Below are 24,306 nucleotides of genomic sequence, written 5' to 3'. Positions count from 1 at the left end.
AGCTCCGCCTCCCGGGTTTCCGCCATTCTCCTGCCTCAGCCTCCCGAGTAGCTGGGACTACAGGCGCCCGCCACCTCGCCCGGCTCATTTTTTTGTATTTTTTTAGTAGAGACGGGGTTTCACCGTGTTAGCCAGGATGGTCTCGATCTCCTGACCTCGTGATCCACCCGTCTCGGCCTCCCAAAGTGCTGGGATTACAGGCTTGAGCCACCGCGCCCGGCTAATTTCTGTATTTTTAGTAGAGACGAGGTTTCACTATGTTGGTCAGGCTGGTCTCAAACTCCTAAACTCTTGATCCGCCCACCTCAGCCTCCCAAAGTGCTAGGATTACAGGCATGAGCAACCGTGCCTAGCCAGAGCATTTATATACATATACAAGTTTTTCTTTTTCTTTTTTTTTTTTTTGAGACTGAGTCTAGCTCTGTCACCCAGGCTGGAGTGCAGTGGCCCGATCTCAGCTCACTGCAAGCTCCGCCTCCCGGGTTTATGCCATTCTCCTGCCTCAGCCTCCGAGTACCTGGGACTACAGGCGCCCGCCACCTCGCCCGGCTGGTTTTTTGTATTTTTTAGTAGAGATGGGGTTTCACTGTGTTAGCCAGGATGGTCTCGATCTCCTGACCTCGTGATCCGCCCGTCTCGGCCTCCCAAAGTGCTGGGATTACAGGCTTGAGCCACCGCGCCCGGCCTTTTTTTCTTTTTTGAGACAGTGTCTCATTTTATCGCCCAAGCTGGAGTGCAGTGGCATAATCTCAGCTCACTGCAACCTCTGCCTCCCGTGTTCAAGCAATTCTCATGCCTCAGCCTCTTGAGTAACCAAGATTACAGGCACATGCCACCATGCCCAGCTAATTTTTGTATTTTTAGTAGACACACGGTTTCGCCATGATGGCCAGACTGGTCTTGAACTCCCGACCTCAAGTGATCTGTCCATCTTGGCCTCCCAAAGTGCTGGGATTACAGGTATGAGCCACTGCACCTGGCCTGCATATGTCTTTTTTCTTTTTTCAAGGAACTGGCTATTTGATTGTAGGAGCTGGCAAGTCTGAAATCTGTAGGGCGGGCCTGCAGTCTGGGAACTCTGGGGGCAGCAGGTGATGTTACAGTCTTAATGCAGAATTTCTTCCTCAGGGAAACCTCGGTTTTGCTCTTCAGGCTTTTCAAACCATTAGATGAGGCCCACCAACATTATTGAGACAATCTCCTTTACTTATAGTCAGCTGACTAGATGTTAACTGTGCCAGCAAAATAACCTTTATAGCAACATCTATATTAGTGGGATTTTTGTTTGTTTGTTTTTTGAGACAGAGTCTCCTTCTATTGCCCAGGCTGGAGTACAGTGGTGCAATCTGGGCTCACTACAACCTGTACGTCTTGGGTTCAAGTGATTCTCATGCCTCAGCCTCTCAAGTAGCTGGGACTACAGGCACGTGCCACCACAGCTGGCTAATTTTTGTATTTTTTTCTTTTTAGTAGAGACAGGGTTTCCCCATGTTGGTCAGGCTGGTCTCGAACTCCTGATCTCAAGTGATCCACCCGCCTCTGCCTCCCAAAGTGCTGAGATTACAGGTGTGAGCCACTGTGCCTGGTCTATATTAGTGTTAGATTGAATAACTAGGTGGTATAACCTAGCCGAGTTGATAGAAAACTAACCATCACACTATATAGTGTTAGATTGAATAACTAGGTGGTATAACCTAGCCAAGTTGATAGAAAACTAACCATCACACTAAGATTGAAATGTCCATTAGCTATTTTGAGGCAGTTATAAATAAGTCTGGAGTTTAGGAGGAGGGATCCATCCTAGAAATATCAATTTTTAAAAATAGTAGGCCCGGCGCGGTGGCTCACACCTGTAATCCCAGCACTTTGGGAGGCCGAGGCAGGTGGATCACGTGAGGTCAGAGTTTGAGACCAGCCTGGCCAACATGGTGAAAGCCCATCTCTACTAAAAATACAAAAAATTAGCCAGGCATAGTGGCTGGTGCCTGTACTCCCAGCTACTTGGGAGGCTGAGGCAGGAGAATCATTTGAACCTGCGAGGCAGAGATTGCAGTGAGCCAAGATCATGCCATTGCACTCTGGCCTGGGAGACAGAGTGAGACTCCATCTCCAAAAAAAATAAAATAAAATAAACAAAAAATAAATAAAAATAGTAAAATACACATAACATAAAATTTACTATTAATAACATTAATATGTAGACAATATTGTGCAACCATCACCACTACCTAGTTCTAGAACATTTTCATTGCCCAAAAGGAAACCCTGAACCCATTAGTTACTTTCCATCCTCTCCCTTAATCTCCAGACTCCTGGCAATCACTTATCCACTAAACTGCTTTTTGTCTCTATAGATTTGTCTATTCTGGTTATTTGGAATAAATAGGATTACATAATATGTGCCCTTTGTATCTGGTTTATTTCACTTAGCTTAATGGTTTCAAGGTTCATCTATGTTGTAGCACACATTCATTCCTTTTTATTGCTTAATACTATTCCACTGTGTAAATATACCACATTTTGTTCACCCATTCATGGGTTGATGGACATTTGAGTTGCTTCTACTTTTGGCAATTGTGAATAGTGCTGCTAAAAATAAACATTCGTGTATGAGTTTTTGTTTGAATGTCTGTTTACAATTGTATCGGGTATATACCCAGGAGTAAAATTGCTGAATCATATGCTAATTTTAAGTTTAGTTTATTGAGGAACTGCCACTGTTTTCCACAGCAGCTGTAGCATGTTACATTCCCACCAGCAATATCTGAGGGTTCCAATTTCTCCACACCCTTACCAACGCTCATTTTCTGCTTTTTGTTTGTTTTAATTTTAGCCACCCTAGTGGGTGTGAAGTGGCATTTTATCAACTTGATTTGCATTTCCTTAATGACTAATGATGGTGAGCATCTTTTCATGTGCTTCTTGGCCATTTGTATATCTTCTTTGGGGAAAGGTCTATTCAAGTCTTTTGCCCATTTTTCTCTCCTTTTATTTCTTTTATTTCACCTGCGACTATAGACAGGATCCAAAGAGGAGTTTTCCAGTCTCTTTCCTGTGTTTAATGGAGACTTACCTTACTCTTCTGTGTTATTTTTTAATTTGGTTGTTTGTCTTTTTGTCGTTGAATTGTAGAGATATCAACTTTGAAATGAACTGACTCTGCAGCCTATGCCTCCTAGCCCCTCATTTAAAGTGCTCCCTCCTCTTCTTTTAAGTCTATATACAGGCAAATAGCTTCAAAAGCTGGAAAAGACCCTTAATGTCATTTTTCTCCACCTTCAGGTTGTCCCCCATTCCTGCAGTTTTTTGAGTTCCCAAACTTCAAAATTGGCTGTGTATCCTCAGTCATTCTTGCTGCATGTTGACCTCTACTATTTTGGCTCTATAAATAATGAGAAATGCGACCAGCACAGTGGCTCACGCCTGTCATCCCAGTGCTTTAGGAGACTGAGTCCGCAGCATCGCTTGAGCCCAGGAGTTCAGGTTACAATGAGCTATGATCTTGCCACTGCACTCCAGCCTGGGCGATAGAGTAATATTGTGACTCTAAAAAACAAAAAAGAGGAAAGAAGAAAAAGTTATATAAAAATCTCACATTAGATTTGTTCTTTTTTTTTTTTTTTTCTTTTTGAGATAGAGTCTCGCTCTGTCGCCGTCCAGTGGCACGATCTCGGCTCACTCCAACCTCCGGGTTCAAGCGATTCTCGTGCGTCAGCCACCCGGGTAGCTGGGATTACAGGCGCGCGCCATCACTCTCGGCTAATTTATTTCGTAGTTTTAGTAGGGACGGGGTTTCGCCAAGGCAGCCAGGCTGATCTCGAACTTCTGACTTCAGGTGATCCGCCCGCCTCGGCCTCCCAAAATTCTGAGATTACCGATGTAAGCCACCGTGCCCAGCCTTGATTTGAATATAAAGGTTCCAACACCCCCAAACACAAGGTGCCCCTATTTACAACTGGATCTTCAATAAGCGTCTGGTGATTCAATTTCCGCCAATTAGAAAGAGCCCAACCAGAACACGCAGGCGCCTTAACGCTGAGGGCATAACGAAGGTAAAGAAGGCGTGGCTACTGCCCAAATCCAAGATGGCCACCAGGAGGCCGTCCGTTCTCGGAAGGGCAGCCCATCCTCGCTCCTGGGAGGCTCAAAAGCTCAAACGCCATTGGCGGAATCGTCGACAGCTCATCCTCCGCCCCCCGCAGGGGGCGGTAATGACAGAGTCCAAGTTTCCGGTTCCGGCAGTACCGGGAGCCGAGTCGAGATGGAGGAAGATGCGACCGGCGGACGGCATTCGCTGGGAACGACGGATAGACTGGGGGCTGCGGCCTAGAGGTCCGGGCTTGGAGTTCGCCTCAGACGCGGCGGAGCCGCCGGAGTCTGAGAAGGTAATAAGCCACCGGCTCGGGGTCCCTGACAACTAAGGTCTCTGAGGATCTGCACTTGTCAAGGAGGCAAAGGATGCCTGGGGTGCCAGGCTGTGGTGCCATACAGTGGTGCCGTACAGTTCTGGGAATGAAGGACAACTGCTGTGAGGCGTCTCTTTCTGGCAGAGGAGCGTGAGATTCGCTGACAGCGAAGAAGCACGGCAGGGGGCATGCTCGAAGAGCCAGAGTTGGGTGTGCGGGGGCCAGGACAGAGGCTGTATAAAGGGGGTGTCCCACGGAGTATCTTGAGAGGATTGTCATGTGTTGTCTGTGATGAGGGATCACGTGGGTACCTATGGAAGACCGAAGGAAAGCTGGGTGGGAATCTCACCATGTCCGAGGTAGGGAGGAGATGATCTTGAAGGAGGGTTCGAAGGCATCCCCAGGCATTCCCCTAGGGAAATGTATATTCAGTAGGACAGGTGGGCAAGCGTGTACATATATTCACGTTCATGTGGTAGATAGCTCCCAGGATGCAGATGCAATAGGGAGAACAGAAGGAATAGAGGGTATTGGTCTCTATTCTCTGTTTCCAGCTGAGAAGTGGGGACCCATGGATGTCTTGTCAGGAGTTGTAGAAGATGATTTGATTTGAAAAGATCCGAATCGATCAAATGGTCATCATTGTGCTCAGTTCTACTGACAAGTCAGGATGGAGTCAGAGGGCTCCTAACCTACTCATAATGGTCCCAGAGTCCTGGAGTAGTTGTTATAATTCCTTTTTTTTTTTTTTTTGGACACAGAGTCTCGCTGTATTGCCCAGGCTGGAGTGCAGTAGCGCGATCTTGGCTCACTGCAAGCTCCACCTTCCAGGTTCACACCATTCTCCTGCCTCAGCATCCTGAGTAGCTGGGACTACAGGCGCCCACCATCACGCCTGGCTAATTTTTTTTGGTGTTTTCGGTAGAGACGGGGTTTCACCGTGTTAGCCAGGATGGTCTCGATCTCCTGACCTCATGATCCACCCGCCTCGGCCTCCCAAAGTGCTGGGATTACAGGCGTGAGCCACCACGCCTGGCCATTACAATTCTTATAATGCTGACAATCCTTAATACTTAAAGCAATGCTTCCCAAACCTATATATTATAAAAGTTTGGTTCTTATTCAGCAAGTCTAGGGTGCACCCTGAAATTCTGTATTTCTAACAGGCTCCCAGGTGATGATGTCCATGATGCAAGTCCGTGGACCACCTTGGGTGGCAAGGACTTAGAGCATCACTGTCCAGTAGAACTTTCTGTAATGATAATGCTTTGCTGTTAACAAAATGCCTTCACAATTATTAACTCATATGAGTTGCACCAAAACTCTTATACAGCATTGACAGGCTTTATTAGCCTGATTCAACAGACAAGGAAACGGAATTTCAGTGAAGTGACTTGGTTCCAGTCTTATACTACTGAGTAATGGAAGTGAAATTCAACATGGATCTCCCGATTGCTGGTGTTCTTTCCGTTGTATGACCTTGCCTTCCAGGTGACACTGCCTTCTCTCGAGCCAGAATCTTATCCTGGAACCTAGTGAATAGTCAGTCCCATGTGAATTTTCTGGTACAAGGAGAGTAGAGGTGAAGAGGAGGAGGCATATGCCAATTTGTCCCTTTCCATTGGTGGGGTCAGTAGTGGGAGCTCTGCCTCTAACACTTCACTTGATGACTTCAGGACAAAGCACTCACTAATTCTGGGTCACCTGTTAGGTCCCCAGAGGAAGCACTTCAGCATTTGTGCCTGAGCAGTGTTGAAAAGTAGAAGAGGCCGGGCGCGGTGGCTCAAGCCTGTAATCCCAGCACTTTGGGAGGCCGAGACGGGCGGATCACGAGGTCAGGAGATCGAGACCATCCTGGCTAACATGGTGAAACCCCGTCTCTACTAAAAAAATACAAAAAAAACTAGCCGGGCGAGGTGGCGGGCGCCTGTAGTCCCAGCTACTCGGGAGGCTGAGGCAGGAGAATGGCGTAAACCCGGGAGGCGGAGCTTGCAGTGAGCTGAGATCTGGCCACTGCACTCCAGCCTGGGAGACAGAGCGAAACTCCGCCTCAAAAAAAAAAAAAAAAAAGAAAAGAAAAGTAGAAGAAAATCCGGAATTGGAACCATGCACATGAGGGTCTGAGAAAGAGCCCTAAAGAAGTTGGGCTAAGTTGGGAGAAGGGAAGGCTGGAGGAACTTTGCATATGGGTATCTGCAAAGAGGATTTTTCAGAGGGCAAAACAAGAAGAATGGGATTGATATTTCTGCAAGAAGTTTGGAAGTTATGTAACAAAGAGCAGGTTGAGATCCTACGTTTTAGGAGCAGCCTGCCCCTTTTGAAGGGGTAAAGGGAGTGGGTGTAGTGCCCTCTCCCCTTCTGTTGTAGTGGCTTATCCCTCTAAGGCATGACCCTTGGATAGGAGTTACCTGCCTCAGAAAGTCCCCACTTCCTTGTGGGAGTTTAAAATAGATTGGCGTATGTGAGAGATGGAGACAAGGTGGGAAATTGGATCCTGTCTTAGGATTTCTCATCAGGAGATGCTGGTACTTGGTGTTTCAGCTTGATAAATTGAGAAGGTGCCATGAAACCAGGTCCTGGCACAGAATCCCTGGTTGCTCTGTCGTTTAGCTGCTCTGACCCTCTGCCCTGTAGAGCACGCATTTTGCATGTGCCTGGCAGGAGGCCCTCCTGCTTGAACCCAGCTGTATTTGTCTGTGTTGACAAGGTGACTGCTCAGCCACTAAGCTTGGTCACTCCACAGACACACTAGGAAAGCAGAGGCAGTTCTTGGTTTCTCTGGAACAGAGCTGCAAGAACTCTCTGGGCATCTGCATGGCCAGGAGCTTATGCTTAACTGTTGAGTGACCTGCAGCCATAAGGGCATTAATTTTGCCTTCCAGAGGTGGGAAGGACTTGGCCTTAAACAGTGATTTGTGTTAGAATTCTTCAAATCCCATAAGGTAGAAGGCATGGTGGAGTAGAGAAGAAATCTTGGCTCATATCTGCCTCTTCCATTGATCAGCTATGTGACCTTGGGCCTGTTACTTTTAATGTATCTGACCCTCCATTTCCTCATTTATCAGAAGTGTCTAACTGTACACAAGTTAAATTGTAAGAATTACATGAGGTATAGACAGTCAGTCAATCCTGTTGTTTCTCTGTGTCTTCTCACCTCTCACTGGTGTTGGAAATATGATCTTGCGACCCTGGATGGCAGCCACTCTGGAGCGGGAGAGACAGTGACCACCTTTTGAAGGGCTCAAAGGAGAATATTATCCCACAGGACTTAGTGGGTCCTCCAGGCTGAGGCTGGGGAGGAGGGCCACCTTTGCCTACAGCAAGTGGCATATCATTGTTCTAGGGGTTCTCTTGACGACAGAACTTTGCCTGCAGCTCATTTTCCACAGCCTAGATTTTCCAGTCTTGCCAATCCAGTTGACTTCTGTCTTCTCATTTCCAAGCCTTTGTTCTCTCCCTTTCACTGTCTACATGGATTATCCTTAATTCAAACTGCTTTGTCCTGTAGGAAGCCTGTGCAGGTTATGTGCACCTCCCTCAATCCTTACCTTGAAGCTGAGGTTTCCCCTCAGCTCTCAAGTACTCAGTTTGCACTGCAGGTAGTCCCTATGTTAACGAAAGTTATACAGTCCAGCTCAGGGAATCCTGAAAAACTGCCCTTGCTTCCATGGTAACCAAAAGGCAGTTCTCATGGAATAAAAGCTACCTGAAGCCTGAGTTAGGACCTTTGGTTGGGGAAGGTGGTTGAGGACGGACTGTGATTAGATGCTTGGCATGAGGTTTGCTAATGGAACTGCTAGTGTAGAATGTTTCAGCCCCCTAGAGTTGTCCCTGTGATGTGGCTACCTCCTTTCTCTGGGATTTCTCTTCAAGTCTGGGGAGCCCCTGCTTCTCACTTCCTGGAATTTATTTTCCCACTCTCCCTTTCTGGCTGAAAATTTCTAGTATCTTACAGAACAGTGGTGGGCTACACTGGAGCACATCGTATTACCACTAAATATGTCTAATAAATTATATCCTCTGATTTGACATTTCCTAAATGTGAAGCTCCTGATTCTATACGGTTTCGAAATTAGTAAGCTTGTTAGTTTTGTTTGAAATTCTAGGCACTGGATACACTTAACATAAGGGCTACATGTGCATTAACATGCTCTTGTTTCCTTCAGTCTGTATCTTTTTTTTTTTTTTTGAGATGGAGTCTCACTCTGTCTCCTAGGCTGGAGTGCAGTGGTGTGATCACAGCTCACTGCAGCCTCAACCTCCCGGGCTCAGGTGAGCCTCCCACCTCAGCCACCCAAGTAGCTGGGACCACAGGTGCATGCCAACATGCCCGGCTTTTTTTTTTTTTTTTTTTTTTTTGAGATGGAGTCTTGCTCTGTCGCCCAGGCTGGAGTGCAGTGGCGCGATTCTTGGCTCACTGCAAGCTCCGCCTCCCGGGTTCCCACCATTCTCCTGCCTCAGCCTCCTGAGTAACTGGGACTACAGGCGCCTGCCACCACGTCCGGCTAATTTTTTGTATTTTTAGTAGAGACGGGGTTTCACCATGCCGGCCAACTTATTTTTATATATTGTAGAGACGGAGTCTCCCTATGTTGCCTAGGCTGGCCTTGAACTCCTGGGCTCAAGTGATCCTCCCACCTTCACCTCCCAAAGTGTTGGGATTATAGGCGTGAGCCACCATGTCCAGCCTTTTCCTCTGTATCTTGTGTCCATTCCCCAGAGCAATACTGTGTCTTCTTGAACAGATGGTTTCTTGAAGTCCGAGTTCTCCTCTGTCACTTCTGCCCCTTCATTATCTAAGACTGAGGTTGTGGTTTATACGCTTAGAGTTGAAAGCATGCGGTCCAACATGTTCTGTACTCTGTAGTTCTCCAGACTCTCCAGGGAAACTACTTAGCTCTCAGGTGGTTCTTTTCTGTTTTTCTCAGAGTTAGTTATCTAATAACTGAAGAGGACTCTGCCCTTTGACCTGTTCCTGACTTTCTAAATCCTTTTGCTGGAGGAAAAGGAGGTGGTGGTGGGGGGTGCCCTGTGGTGTGAAAGCCCCACTTGCCCACACTTTCTTCCAATGCAGACGGGAGAAAATATCATGTAAATGTAGTGACTGTGGGTCAGGGGAGCTCTGAGAGGCCAACATGGGAAACCGGAGACAAAATGAGTCAGTTGGCAATCAGAGGCACCCTGCTGCGGGTGCACAGCCAAAGGTGATGCCTCCTCAGTAGGCCCAGGAGCATCAAAACTGGAACAGTCCCTTTCAGCCTTCAGGAGCCTCCCAAATGTCACTTAGTGACGTCCCATTCACCTGCTTAAAGGCCCTGCATCCTGTCAGGTAGTTGGTTGGTCCACAGCATCCTGAGCTCTGCCTGGGTGAGCCAGACAAAAAGAATGGTCCCTGGTCAGGGTAGTGACACCAGGGCCCAGAGAGTCAGGATAGAAGATCCTGTAAGCTGGGGTAGGGAGCTGAGGAGGCCATGGAGCCAAGGGAATCACTGAAGTGAGGGACAATTTCTGGAGGAGGGAAACTGAGTAAGGAAGGCCTGGCCAAAGACAGAGAAGGGGACAGTATCCTGATCTATGAAGGAAGACTCAAGTGCGGATTGACAGAGCCAGGTTGGGTGGAGTCCAAGCTTTGGGCAAGTGAGTGTCCTGGAGATGAGGTCTGAGAATGGACTTCAGAGCCCAGCCAGAAGGGGAAAGCACAAAGCTCTGACCTCCTTCTTCACATCCCTCCATGCTGCTCAAATCCCAGGTCTTCAGGCACCATGGAGGACAAACGCAACATCCAGATCATCGAGTGGGAACACCTGGACAAGAAGAAGTTCTACGTGTTTGGTGTGGCAATGACAATGATGATCCGTGTCAGTGTCTACCCATTCACCCTCATCCGCACCCGGTTGCAAGTTCAGAAGGGGAAGAGCCTCTACCATGGGACCTTCGATGCCTTCATCAAGATCCTGCGAGCAGATGGTATCACTGGCCTCTACCGAGGGTTCCTGGTCAATACCTTCACCCTCATCTCTGGCCAGTGTTATGTCACCACTTATGAGCTCACCCGGAAGTTTGTGGCTGACTACAGCCAGAGTAACACAGTCAAATCACTGGTGGCTGGTGGCTCAGCCTCCCTTGTGGCCCAGAGCATCACAGTACCCATTGATGTAGTCTCCCAGCACCTCATGATGCAGCGCAAGGGTGAGAAAATGGGCCGCTTTCAGGTGCGGGGGAACCCAGAGGGACAAGGGGTAGTTGCCTTTGGCCAAACCAAGGACATCATCAGGCAGATCCTGCAGGCTGATGGGCTTCGCGGCTTCTATCGAGGCTATGTGGCTTCACTGCTTACCTATATCCCAAACAGTGCTGTCTGGTGGCCCTTCTATCACTTCTACGCAGGTAAGCAGGGACCAGGACAGTGGGGGAGGAAAGTGGGATTTCTAATGGGGCTGAGATACTGTTGCTTTGTGCATGTTAGAGTGGAGGTGAGATTTAATGGGGGAATGGATCATTCATTCAGCAAATGTTTGAATCCAAGAGGATTTAAAGATGCATAAAACATAGTTTTTACTTTCAAGGAGCTTCTAATGTAGTGAGGGAAGCAGACAGGTAAAAAGACTAGAACAGTGTGTAGCATATGCTCTGTGTGCTTTGGAGTCACTGGAAGGTTGGGGAGGACAAAAGCCATGGGATGTTTAGGATTTGAAGACAAATCTGATGGGTAATAGTGAGCTTTTGAGTTGGATGTTTTCCTCCGCTTTTTTTTTTTTTTTTTTTTTTGGATGGAGTCTCACTCTGTCACCTAGGCTAGAGTGCAGTGGTGAGATCTTGGCTCACTGCAACCTCCACCTCCCAGGTTCAAGCGATTCTTGTGCCTCAGCCTCCTGAGTAGCTGGGACTAAAGGCGTGTGCCACCATGGCTGGCTAACTTTTGTATTTTTAGTAGAGATGAGGTTTCACCATGTTGGTCAGGCTGTTCTATAGCTCCTGACCTTGTGATCTGCCCGCCTCGGCCTCCCAAAGTGCTGGGATTACAGGAGTGAGCCACCAGCCCCTCAGCATTTTAAATTCAAGGTGTGATATAACTTTGAACCTCTCCACTCCTGTGATGTATCTTTGTTCATAAGACATTTTACTTTTTAAGTATTTCCTATTTCCTAGAAATGGGGTTACTGAGTCAAATATGACATTTTTGAGGGCTTCCATAAACATACTGCCAGATTGCCTTCTCAAAGGGCACGATGCATTGTTGAAGAGCAGGACTTGGGTGTGTCTGCTACCCTGGGACATCCATCCACAGCTTTGAGTAACCACAAAACTCCCGTTAGGGAAGCCTATGTTTGCAGCCTCCCTAATCCCTGCTGTTGGCTCACAACCCTTGGTAATGGGCATTCTGTCCCACCCCATTGGAAACTTTTCTGACCAAAATTTTGATGCCTTCTTAACCTGTAATGATTTTATTTCTGTGGCTCTGTACTTTCCTGGTGCTTTTTTGTTTTTCTGATTATTGCTTCTTCTTTCTTCTTCCTTCTTCCTCTTCTTCCTCCTCCTTTTCCCCCTCTTCTTCTTCCTTCTCTTCTTCTTCCTTCTTTTTTCTTCTTCCTTTTCTTCTTTCTTCTTCTTTTTTTGCTAGCTCTATTACTTCTATTTAGCACAATGCTTCCTCTGGGGTATTGTTAAAAGTCAGGTTCCTGGACTCTACCCTGACCCTTTAATGTTAAAAAAGCTTCCCAGAAAAACAACAACAACAACAACAACAAAAAAAAACAACGCTTCCTAGGAAATGTGAGGATCTTCTCTGGAGTCTGTCTTTAGCCTTCTCTCCTCACTTGACTGCATTTACAATTAGAGCTGCATCATCCAGGCACAGTGGCTTATGCCTGTAATCCCAGCACTTTGGGAGGCTGAGGCGGGTGGATCACGAGATCAGGAGATCGAGACCACAGTGAAACCCCGTCTCTACTAAAAATACAAAAAATTAGCCGGGTGTGGTGGCGGCGCCTGTAGTCCCAGCTACTAGGGAGGCTGAGGCAGGAGAATGGCGGGAACCCAGGAGGCGGAGCTTGCAGTGAGCCGAGATCGCGCCACTGCACTCCAGCCCGGGCGACAGAGCGAGACTCCGTCTCAAAAAAAAAACAAAAAAAAAAACAAAAAAAAAACCAATTAGAGCTGCATTTTTCTGATGTGCCCATCATCTCTACTTCCATTCTCAGACTAGCCTGTGGAGAGCTCTGGACAGGCATTCTGACTGTAGGACTTCTCCATCTAGATGCATCTACTTATGTCTAAAACTTTCTTCAAGTAACTAGTATTCATCCCAAGCTGGCTGTCTTTTCTGACTTACTTTCATCGGTCAGTGGCCTTGTTATTCTTCAGATTACTGAGACTGAAGTCTTGGGGATTGTGCGTGACCACTCCTTCTTTCTTGTCCCCACGTCTAGTCCTGGTAACTCTAGAATTTTTCTCCCAACTTTCTCTTCATTCCTACTGCCTTCCCTGGGAACCATGCCTCTGTTACCTTCCTCCCAGACTGCTGCATCAGCCTTCTAGCTGTTCCCTCCTGAGTTCTCTTCCTTCCCGTCCATCACATACATCTCTAATGGACTGAACTTTTCGACTGGAGTTGTCATGTTCAGTGGCTTCCACTGCTTACTGAGTAAAATCCAAACTCTTCAGCCTGACTTCAGCCTCCCTTAACAGTGAAATCTCTTGCTTCTCCCCTAGGTATAGGCAGTCTGTGCTGTAGCCTGGGCAGGTAGTGCACAATTCCTCAACCATACGTCACCTCTCCTACCACCGTGTTTTGTTCCTGCCACCCCTCTACCTAGATGCCTCCCAGGTTTGCTTACCCCTGGTGCAATCATGACTTACCTTAAGTGCTCCTTATTGCCTCCTCTTCCTTCCTCTCCATGTAACCCTTAACCCAGAAGTGATCTTTCCCCTTTTTCATCCCCATGACATTGAATCTTTCTTAAGGCAGTTATACATTTGCCTTGATATTATTTGTGTGTGCCTTATCTCTTCTACTGAAGGGAGAGGAAACTAACATTTATTGAATGCCCATGTGTGCCAGGGCTCTGTTTGAGGGCTTGCATATCTCATAATTCCAATCTCACAATAACCCTGTGATGTAAGTGTTCTATAAGAACAGGGACCGTGTCTGTTTTTGTTCACTATTGTACCTCCCAACACCTAACTCAGGGTCTGGTGAACCTTAATTGCTCAGTAAATGTTTTTTGAATTAATAGACTGGTTCTTGCCACTCCCTTTTGCTTAAAATCTGCCAGTGCTGCCTTACCAGCATCTAGAATAAAATCAATTTTCCTTTCCATGGTCTATACATCTCTATTGATCTGACTCCTATCTGCTTTTCCAGCCCCACCTCGTGCCACTCTCCTCTTCCTCACTGCTCTTCCCTCAGTTTCTGGTATACATCAAGCTCTGTTCTTGCCTCAAGGCCTTTGCAGATAATGTTCTCTGCCTGGACATCCTTTCCCCTGTTCTTTATGTGGTTGGCTCCTTCTCATGCTTCAGGCTTCAGCTTACACATCACCTTTGCGAAAAGGACTTTATTCTATTGGAAAGAGGGCTCTTTCTGTTTTATATTTCAACACCTTCTTTCCTTCTTAGTACTTGTCATAATTTGCAGTTATTTTACCCCCAACTCCCAGCTCCTTAGAATATAAATTCCATGAAGGCATCTCCCTGTCCATGTCTCTGTTCTTTTTTTTTTTTTTTTTTTTTTTTGAGACGGAGTCTCGCTCTGTCACCCAGGCTGGAGTGCAGTGGCCGGATCTCAGCTCACTGCAAGCTCCGCCTCCCGGGTTCACGCCATTCTCCGGCCTCAGCCTCCCAAGTAGCTGGGACTACAGGCGCCCGCCACCTCGCCCGGCTAGTTTTTTTTGTATTTCTTAATAGAGACGGGGTTTCACCGTGTTAGCCAGGATGGTCTCGATCTCCTGACCTCGTGATCCGCCCGTCTCGGCCTCCCAAAGTGCTGGGATTACAGGCTTGAGCCACCGCGCCCGGCCCATGTCTCTGTTCTATGTCTGGTACTTATCGTGGTGCCTGGCATCTATTATTAAGTAAATACTCATTTATATCATTAAATACTTGTCCAGAGTCAAGCCAGTCTTAGCCAAGAGGGATTTAAACCAAGTCAGCCTGAGTTCATCTTTTGCCTGGTAGATAAGAGATTCTTTTTTTTTTTTTTTTTTTTTGAGACGGAGTCTCGCTCTGTCGCCCAGGCTGGAGTGCAGTGGCGCGATCTCGGCTCACTGCAAGCTCCGCCTCCCGGGTTCACGCCATTCTCCTGCCTCAGCCTCCCGAGTAGCTGGGACTACAGGCGCCCACAACCGCACCCGGCTAATTTTTTGTATTTTTAGTAGAGACGGGGTTTCACCGTGGTCTCGATCTCCTGACCTTGTGATCCGCCCGCCTCGGCCTCCCAAAGTGCTGGGATTACAGGCGTGAGCCACCGCGCCCGGCGATAAGAGATTCTTAAATGTTTCTTAAATTACTAATGGAGAAAAATGAAAGATGTGGAGTCCCTCCTTTTCCTCCCTCCCTCCCTCCCTCCCTCCCTCCCTCCCTCCCTCCCTCCCTTCCTCCCTTCCTTCCTCCCTCCCTCCCTCCCTTTTCCCACTCTGTCGCCCAGGCTGGAGTGCAGTGGCACGGTCTTGGCTCACTGCAAGCTCTGCCTCCTGGGTTCATGCCATTCTCCTGCCTCAGCCTCTGGAGTAGCTGGGACTACAGGCGCCCGCCACCACGCCCAGCTAAGTTTTTTGTATTTTTAGTAGAGATGGGCTTTCACCGTGTTAGCCAAGATGGTCTTGATCTCCTGACCTTGTCATCCGCCCGCCTCAGCCTCCCAAAGTGCTGAGATTACAGGCGTGAGCCACCGCGCCCGGCCTTTTCTTCTTCTTTTTTTTTTTGAGATGGAGTTTCGCTCTTGTTGCCCAAGCTGGAGTACAGTGGTGTGATCTAGGCTCACCACAACCTCCACCTCCCAGGTTCAAGCGATTCTCCTGCTTCAGCCTCCCAAGTAGCTGGCATTACAGGCATGAGCCGCCATGCCTGGCTAATTTTGTTTTTTTAGTAGAGATGGGGTTTCTGGTTTCTTCATGTTGGCCAGACTGGTCTCAAACTCCTGACCTCAGGTGATCCGCCCGCCTTGGCCTCCCAAAGTGCTGGGATTACAGGTGTGAGCCACCATGCCCTGTCTGACACAGAGTTATTTCTACCACTTTCTTGCTTTTGTGTTCCATCTTCTCCCCAAGCCCCAGGAAAATGGCATATGTGCATGATTAAAATTGGAATCTGGATCCTGCTATAGCTTGCAGGCCTGGAGGCCATAATAGACAGGCCCAAGGAGGCAGGCAGTGCCAGTTCAGATGCTACAGTTGTTTTTTGTTTGTTTGTTTGTTTCAAACAGAGTTTCACTGTTGTTGCCCAGGCTGGAGTGCAATGGCATGATCTTGGCTCACTGCAACTTTTAACTCCCGGGTTCAAGCAATTCTCCTGCCTCAGCCTACCAAGTAGCTAGGATTACAGGCGCCCGCCGCCCCACCCGGTGAATTTTTTGTATTTTTAGTAGAGACGGGGTTTCACCATGTTGGCCAGGCTGGTCTTGAACTCCTGACCTCAGGTGATCCACCCACCTCAGCCTTCAAAAGGCGTAAGCCACCATGCCTGGCCCAGGTGCTACAGTTTAATGATTGCAAAATGCCTTATTCTTGGGAGAAACAGGACACCAGTGAGGCTGAGCCACCAGTTCACTTTGTTTCTGTTTGTATGCTGATTCTGGGGAAGACAGTAATTAGAACTGGGGGAGAGGTGGTTCTGGTGAGGTTTAGGGAATTCTGCCATGCCACCTGAGACTTGGAAGCTCTCACTTCTGCTCTGCCTGCCTCCACCTCCCTACTTCTCCCTGGCCACAAACTAAAACTAGGAGCATGAGGGAAAAAAAATTTTTTTTTTTTGAGACGGGGTTTCACTCTTGTTGCCCAGGCTGGAATGCAATAGTGTGTTCTTGGCTCTCTGCAACCTCCATCTCCCAGGTTCAAGCAATTCTCCTGCCTTAGCCTCCCAAGTAGCTGGGATTATAGGCATGCGCCATCACACCTGGCTAATTTTGTATTTTTAGTAGAGATGGAGTTTCTCCATGTTGGTCAGACTGGTCTCAAACTCCCGACCTCAGGTGATCCGCCTGCCTCTGCCTCCCAAAGTGGTGGGATTACAGGCATGAGCCACCGTGCCCGGCCGAGGAAAAAATTCTTAAAGGTATGACAACTGAACTATAGAAGAGAAAACCCTACGTGACTTACCTCTTGGATCTCATATGCTGTTCCTTCCCTTACTCATACTGCTCTAGGGTACTGGACTTGGCTGCCCCTCGAACACTTGCTGTGTGCTTGTCCTCAGGACCCTTGCACAGAATGTTATCCCTTCTTTGAAAGCTCTGTCCATAGATCCATGTGGCTTGCACTGTCTCCCTCAGGTCTTTGCTCAGACTTCACCTTCTTGGAATGGGCTTTCATCCTTTATCCCTGAGAGGTCTGAGAAAAAAAATGAAAGATAAAATGGCAACCCCTTCCCCTCCACCCTTGGCCTCCCTATCTCCCTTTCCTGCTTTATTTTTATGTATAGCACATACCTGCTGACATAGCTGTGTATTTTGCTTTTTTATTTGTTTATTATCTCTTCACACTAGAATATAAATTTCCTAAGCACAGGAATTTGAGGCTTTTTAATTTACTGTTAAATCCTCAGGACCCAAGATGACCAGCTCATGGTAGTCGCTCAATAAATCTTTGTTGAATAAATGAATGAACATGTTGTCTTTCACCTCCAGAGAGAGTAAAAAGAAAATTCAATTGCAGGTAGACTTCTCAGTGGTACTGGGATGGGTTAACCTGGGTGCCATTCTATCTTCATTAGCATTTTGAAAGATGAATTTTCTTTCTTGATATAAGCTGGAGAAAAGTGCTCATTGTAGGATGTGACTTTCTATTTTAATATTGTTTTTATTTTTAAAAACATGCACATGTTTCAAAATTCAAAAGTTAAGAAAGGGTATGTAGTATGCAACAAAAAGACTGACTCACCTGGTTCCCAGTGTCACTAGTTTTTATTTAATTTTTAATCTCTTTTTTTTTTTTTTTTTTTTTTTGAGATGGAGTCTTGCTCTCTCACCCAGGCTGGAGTGCAGTGGTGCAATCTCAGCTCACTGCAACCTCCGCCTCCTGGGTTCAAGTGATTCTCCTGCCTCAGCCTCCCTAATATATGGGATTACAGGTGTGCACCACCACGTCTGGTTAATTTTTGTATTTTTGGTAGAGACGGGGTTTCATCATGTTGACCAGCCTGGTCTCGAACTCCTGACCTCAGGTGATCTGCCTACCTCTGCCTCCCAAAGTGCTGGGATTACAGACGTGAGCCACCACATTCAGCTTTAATTTTTCTTTGAGACAGGGTGTTACTCTGACGCCCAGGCTGGAGTGCAGTGGCATGATCATGGCTCACTGCAGCCTCTGCTTCCAGGACTCAGGCGATCCTCCCACCTCAGTCTCCCAAGTTGCTGGGACTACAGGCCTGCGCCACCATGCCCAGCTAATTTTTGTATTTTTAGTAGAGGAGGAGTTTCACCATGTTGTCCAGTCTGGTCACAAACTCCTGGGCTCAAGTGATCTACCTTTCTTGGCCTCCCAAAGTGCTAGGATTACAGGCTTGAGCCACCACTGCCTGGCCGTGTCATTGGTTTTTAATGTATCCTACCAGAGTTACTCAATGTATTCCCTCTCCAAGGAATCTTGTCCTGTTTAAATGGATGATGTTGGCCAGGTGCAGTGACTCACACCTGTAATTTGGGAGCTGAGGTGGGAGGATTGCTTGAGTCCAGGAGTTCAAGACCAGCCTGCGCAACATAGTGAGACCCCCCATCTCTACAAAACTTATTTTTTTTTTTTTTTGAGACAGAGTCTCGCTCTGTCACCTAGGCTGGAGTGCAGTGGCGTGATCTCCGCTCACTGCAATCTCCCCGCCTCCCGGGTTCACGCCATTCTCCTGCCTCAGCCTCCTGAGTAGCTAGGACTACAGGCGCCCACCACCATGCCTGGCTAATTTTTTTTTTTTTTTTGAGACAGAGTCTCGCTCTGTCGCCCAGGCTGGAGTGCAGTGGCGTGATCGCGGCTCACTGCAAGCTCCGCCTCCCGGGTTCATGCCATTCTCCTGCCTCAGCCTCCCGAGTAGCTGGGACTATAGGCGCCCGCCACCACGCCCGGTAGTTTTTTGTATTTTTAGTAGAGATGGGGTTTCACCGTGTTAGCTAGGATGGTCTTGATCTCTTGACCTCGTGATCCGCCCGCCTCGGCCTCCCACAGTGTTGGGATTATAGGCGTGAGCCACTGCGCCCGGCACTACAAAACATTTTTTAAAACATTAGCTGGGCATGGTGGCACAAGCCTATAGACCCAACTACTAGGGAGGCTGAGATGGGAAGATTGCTTGAGCCCGGGAGACTGAGGCTGCAGTGAGCCATGATCATGCCGCTGCACTCCAACCTGTGTGACACAGCAAGACCCTGTCTCGGAAAAAAAAATCAATCAAAATAAATGGGTGATATTTCCAAGATGACTCCTGGAAAGGGCCTGAGACTTAATAATTTTTTGAAGGAAGCAGAGAAAATAAAAGATAGGAGTTAGGTGTCTAAGGTGGCGAAGAGTGGAGGGCCGGTCTGGGTTGGGAAAGCCACCTGGTAGAAGCAGCAAGCACAGGGAGGCCAGACCGGTGGTGCTTTGTGTCTTGAGCCATTGTCTTTCCCTGGATTCCAGAGCAGCTCTCCTACCTGTGTCCTAAGGAGTGCCCTCACATTGTCTTCCAAGCCGTCTCAGGGCCCCTGGCTGCAGCCACTGCCTCCATCCTCACCAATCCCATGGATGTCATACGAACCCGCGTGCAGGTAAGACTGGCCACTTCCCTCACCCTCCTCATGGAGAAACCATTAGAAGCATGACCTTCAAGCCCTCCAGTGTTGCCCTAACCTCTTTGTTTCCTGGCCCTCTAGTCCAGTCAGTCTTCTCCTGAACATGTAAGCCCCTTCTGTGTGCTTAGCATCTATAGAAGCCAGCCCACAGCCAGGTGCAGTGGCTCACTCCTGTAATCCCAGCATTTTGGGAGGCCAAGGTGGGCAGATCACCTGAGCCCAGGAGTTCGAGACCAGCCTGGCCAACATGGTGAAACCCTGTCTCTACTAAAAATAAAACATTAACTGGGTGTGTTGGCATGTGCCTGTAGTCCCAGCTACTCGGGAGGCTGAGGCAGGAGAATCACTCGAACCTAGAGGTGGAGGTTGCATTGAGCCGAGATCACGCCAGTGCACTCCAGCCTGGGTGACAGAGTGAGACTCTGTCTCAAAAAAAAAAAAAAAAAAAAAAAGAAGCCCGCCCAGCACTTAAAAGTACCTGGAATAATGCTTCTCACTCTGTCTGCTACCTTGCATACCTCTCTCCTCCATCACATGCCCATACCTCCAGGAAATCTTACTGGTTTCTTCCAGCCTTTACTGGAGTCCTATTCCGTAGCCTATTAGCATAGCCTGTCAACAACTCTTTCCTTTACCTTGCAGGTTTGTGGTTATAAGAAATATTGATTTCAGTTAATTCGTAAGTCTGTCTGGTTTTTCCAGTAGGCCGTAAGTTCTCTATGGATTATGAGAGTGACTTTTCTTAAATAGGTTTCACAGATTTTATGGTGTGGATGCAGCAAAACCCTGACAAAGCCCTTAGTAATGCCTGTCTTCAGTCAGCTTAAAGACAGTTACACAGCACTTAGACCAAGGAAATAGAATCTGAATGATATGTAATATGCAAATAGTAGGTGTTGCCATATAAAGTTTTATGTCTGATTTGAGGTGGAGAATCAAAGTTGTACAAGAGAATGAAGTCACTGGGTTATGGTGAGGGGAGGAGGGAAGGAAAATAACAGGTTAGGGATAAAATCAGCTTCCCTAGTACCAGGATGTTGGGAAGGAGATAAGTAATAAATATAGGTATTTTTGTTTCTAGGAAAGAATGCCCCCTCATTTGAAAATGAATACACTGGCATCTGGTTGGTTTGCAAATAATAAAGCACACAGGGTCAGTCCTCGTTCTTTCCTGAGCTTTATTCTGGGCGGTCTAGGAGGAGATCCAAGGGAAAGGACAGGTCTCTACTTTGAGGAGCTTCCAGGCTGGAACGACCCAGAGGCACAGGTGAAAAAGTCCTTGACGTGGCTGTGGAAAAAGTGGAAGGGTTAGGGAAGCAGAGATGGTCACAGGAGAGAGTATTGGAGAGGAAGAAGGGAGTGCGTAGGAGGGTGCTGAAGGAGGCGGGGTGGAAGCAGGAGATGTTCTTAGCCATGGCTGGGATACCTTGTGAAGGTCGTATCATATAAGGGGCGGTATGAACAAGGAGTGCATCTGTCCTGTATTGGCCAAGGGGCTGAGGGGTGGTTTATAAAGGTATAGTTTAGGGGTCAGGGAGGGTGTGGAACTGTTGAGAAAGAAGAGAGAAGTGATTTCTGCTTGGCCAGGCTTTCAGTGTGATAGGGAAGATACCTATATTTGTTCTTGGGGTATGTGAGAGATGGCAGAGATGGAGAGGAAGGTTCCAGCTCTAGAACTTCAAGGGATTGAAATGATCAGAATCAAAATCAGACTGGCAGAGCTGCAGAGGGTCTTAGAGAGGATTTAACCCAGCCTCCCTGAGACCAAAGAGCAACATCCAGTTCAAAGACTCATAGCTACATAGATTATCTCATGATATCAATGATAGTTAACATTTATTGTACACTGAAACGATCTGCCACCACTGTTTTAGTATTTATGAATATTATTTTCTTTCTTGCTCATAACAACCTCATGGTGCAGGTACTATTATCACTCTTTTATATTTGAGGAAATCGGGGCACAAATTGTTAAATTACCCAAGGTTATGTTGTTAGTAGGCTGGGAAGCAGAATTCAAACTCAGGCAGTCAGGCACCAGGGCTTATACTAAATCACTGTGCGGTACCATCCCTCACAAGCAGAATCCACACCTTCCGATGTCTGAGTCTAGTTCTCCCCACTTTAGCCTAAGGCCGATGGAGATTGAGCAGACGGGCTCTGACTACAGACAATGGCCCTCCACTGTGTTGACTTTTCCAGGTTGAGGGTAAGAACTCCATCATCCTGACCTTCAGACAACTGATGGCAGAAGAAGGGCCTTGGGGCCTCATGAAGGGCCTCTCGGCCAGAATCATCTCAGCCACACCTTCCACCATTGTCATTGTGGTGGGCTATGAGAGCCTCAAGAAACTTAGCCTCCGACCTGAGCTGGTGGACTCGAGACACTGGTAACCAGTGGTGGGGAGAGAAGCCTGCTGTTTTCCACACTACCGTGGGTCAGGGGCAGAGTGGAGAGGATGGCACCCTCTCCAGATGCCCCCACCACACACCCAGCCCTGCCCTGGGCCAGGTGGCCTATCTGGGATAGGGATAGAGACTTTGAACTGCTCTTGCTGAAGAGGCTCCACGCCTGGATCCCTTGCCCCCACTATTTAAAATTCTCTTCTGAGCTGGGCTCCCTCACTCAGTCCCTGTATTCCATACTGGCCTAAAGGCCACCCCCAACCCTGCTAGCCCTTCTGGCTTCCCCCTCCGTCTGTGTCCCTGAGACCCTGAGAAGAGCTGTACATAGAGCTTGCTTACTACCACTGGTTCTTCCTCTTGGGCTTTCAGCCCAGATTCCAAGCAGCTGCTATCAGCCCTCTCTCCCTTCATCTCTTAGCCTTGCTTATTTTTATTTTGGGACCGAGCTGCCCACTAGATGACTCTGCTTTTCCCTGCACTTGGGGCTAAGGTGCCAGGCACTTATTTGCACAGGGAGCAGGAGCAGCAAAAAATCTCTGGTTCTCCAGAGCACTCGTCCTCTCTTTGGAGGGGTTATTAGGTTGGGGAGAAATGTTGATACTTTTATTTTGTGTGTGTGTGTGTGCGTGTGTGTATTAACATCTATGAACCAGGCTATTAGTCCTGCTAAAGCGCCAATCCTGCTGTCAGAGCTCACCCCCTTCCTAAGACAGGTAGAAAAATGTAATGTGACTTTTTCCTCAATTCTAGTTCCCTGTCCCTTCAGTCTCAGGAGCCCCAGGAGAGTCTAAGCTGGGGCATCCCCTGGCCCAGAGGACTCCCGTGGTGGGCACAGTTCTAAGTGGATCAGGCTGTCTTGGGTGCACTGGACTTGGAGCACTGCCTTGAGAAGTCAGGTTGAGAAAGTAGTTGATCTAGAAGGCAACAAGAGGGCATGTGTTCCCCAGCACATCTACCCAGGCCAGCAGAGCCAAACCTAGGAGAGGGCAGTGAGGAGATTCTCTGCCCCAGGCGGCCATAACATACACATAAATACCCCAATCACTCAGACTTATGGCAACAAGTGTTGTCTCACTATGGCGATCTCTAAGATCCACATCACTGGATGCGTAGTCATCCCAGTCATGTTACCCTGTGGAGGGATACTGGAAGAACATAAAGAGCAGTTCAGAAAGTCACCCAATACAAGGACCACTGCATTTACCAGCCTGATACTGCCAAAATTATCTGATGCTCTCAGGAGCTAGAAGAGGAGTGCTCCTTCTTCCCTGCCTCATCCTCCCTACTGCTACTCCCCCCGAGCCTGTGTTGCAGGTAGAGAGGTGCAGCAAATAGAGAAGGCATGTCAAACCCTGCATTTCTACCTGAGACGTTTGACCTGGATGATCCTCCAAACTCTATTGGTCCCACCCCCTGGGAAAGGCCATGGTGCCAATTTGAAAGGTGCTAGCTACCTGAAGCCTTGATATTTCTTCATGGCTGCTGCACATTCTTCCACCCTGGCCAGAACAGGTTGTGAAAACCATTCTCTACCTTCCCCACCACCACTGTCCATCTTGATCTCATTGAGGGTTTTTCCCTTTCACTTGATTTTATTTTTGTTAATCCCTTCCTGCACTTTGTCAAGAGAGTCCTCCAGTTTCTATCCAGGAATGTTCACATCCAAAGGGTTGGACCCACCAGTCATTCTGAATCTTCCTGCCCCTCCTCACCGCTTTACTCTGAGAACCACAAATATAATGGAAGCAGTGGGGCCCCCTCCCCCACCATGTCTTTAAGCTCATCCTAGCAAGACCTCTAGAGACCCTAGAGACTTCAGTCCTTCCCCACCATGGCACAGTGGGGAAAGTGTCACGGACGGGAGGTAGGATCCTGCCACTCGCGTCTTAGTGTTTCTCCCCCAAGACTTTCCTTCTGTTTTGTTGTCTTGTGCAGTATTTTACAGCCCCTCTTGTGTTTTATTCTTTGTTTCTCGTACACACACGCAGTTTTAAGGGTGATGTGTGTATAATTAAAGGGACCCTTGGCCCATACTTTCCTAATTCTTTAGGGACTGGGATTGGGTTTGACTGAAATATGTTTTGGTGGGGAATGGGACTGTGGACTTCCATTCTCCCTAAACTGGAGTTTTGGTCGGTAACCAAAGCTAAAAGAAACCTCTGGGAGACTGGCCAAGACGGGAAACCTGATTGGAGCATTGAGAATGAAAAGGCAGACTCTGAACGTTTGATGAAATGGACTCTTGTGAATATTAACAGTGAATATTCACTGTTGCACTGTACGAAGTCTCTGAAGTGTAATTAAAAGTTTTTATTGAGCTCCCGAGCTTTCGCTTGCGCATATTTTTCGGGTCGCGGACATCCCACCGCGCGAAGCCTCGCCTTTCTGCGACCCTCAGCCTCCGATGACTTTCCCGCCCCCGCCCTGCTCGGTGACAGACGTTCTACCGCTTCCAATCGGAGGCGCCCGTCGCGGGAGCGGCCAATCGGGAGCTCCGGCGGGCGGGGAGGCCGGGCCAGTTAC

General features: G+C 48.0%; 1 protein-coding gene and 1 non-coding gene across 7 annotated transcripts; one reads left to right on the top strand and one right to left on the bottom strand.

Moving 5' to 3' along the window:
- Positions 1–3,004: 3,004 nt before the first annotated feature.
- Positions 3,005–3,132, bottom strand: LOC114675132 (small nucleolar RNA SNORA26). Its single transcript, XR_003726228.2, has one exon. It is a non-coding gene; the product is annotated as a small nucleolar RNA SNORA26 (small nucleolar RNA).
- Positions 3,133–4,240: 1,108 nt separating this feature from the next.
- Positions 4,241–24,108, top strand: SLC25A44 (solute carrier family 25 member 44). Of its 6 annotated transcripts, XM_077996660.1 has the most exons (5): positions 4,241–4,385; positions 9,335–10,043; positions 10,156–10,793; positions 19,226–19,353; positions 21,580–24,108. In XM_077996660.1, the coding sequence occupies exons 3-5, from the start codon at positions 10,169–10,171 to the stop codon at positions 21,769–21,771; spliced, it is 945 nt and encodes a 314-aa protein (XP_077852786.1). In that variant the 5' UTR covers positions 4,241–4,385; positions 9,335–10,043; positions 10,156–10,168; the 3' UTR covers positions 21,772–24,108.
- The last annotated feature ends 198 nt before the right edge of the window (positions 24,109–24,306 follow it).

Source organism: Macaca mulatta, chromosome 1 (assembly GCF_049350105.2).
Source record: "Macaca mulatta isolate MMU2019108-1 chromosome 1, T2T-MMU8v2.0, whole genome shotgun sequence".
Taxonomy (NCBI): Eukaryota; Metazoa; Chordata; class Mammalia; order Primates; family Cercopithecidae; genus Macaca; species Macaca mulatta.
Note: the sequence above shows the minus strand (reverse complement) of the source record. Positions and strands in the feature narration are given on the sequence as shown.

Bases quoted from the DNA above. Each gene is read 5' to 3' on its own strand.
- SLC25A44 (XM_077996658.1), top strand. From the start codon at position 10,169: ATGGAGGACAAACGCAACATCCAGATCATCGAGTGGGAACACCTGGAC. The intron at 10,794-19,201 runs GTAAGCAGGGAC...TTGTGTCTTGAG, and splicing joins CTTCTATCACTTCTACGCAG to CCATTGTCTTTCCCTGGATT. The intron at 19,354-21,579 runs GTAAGACTGGCC...TGACTTTTCCAG, and splicing joins TCATACGAACCCGCGTGCAG to GTTGAGGGTAAGAACTCCAT.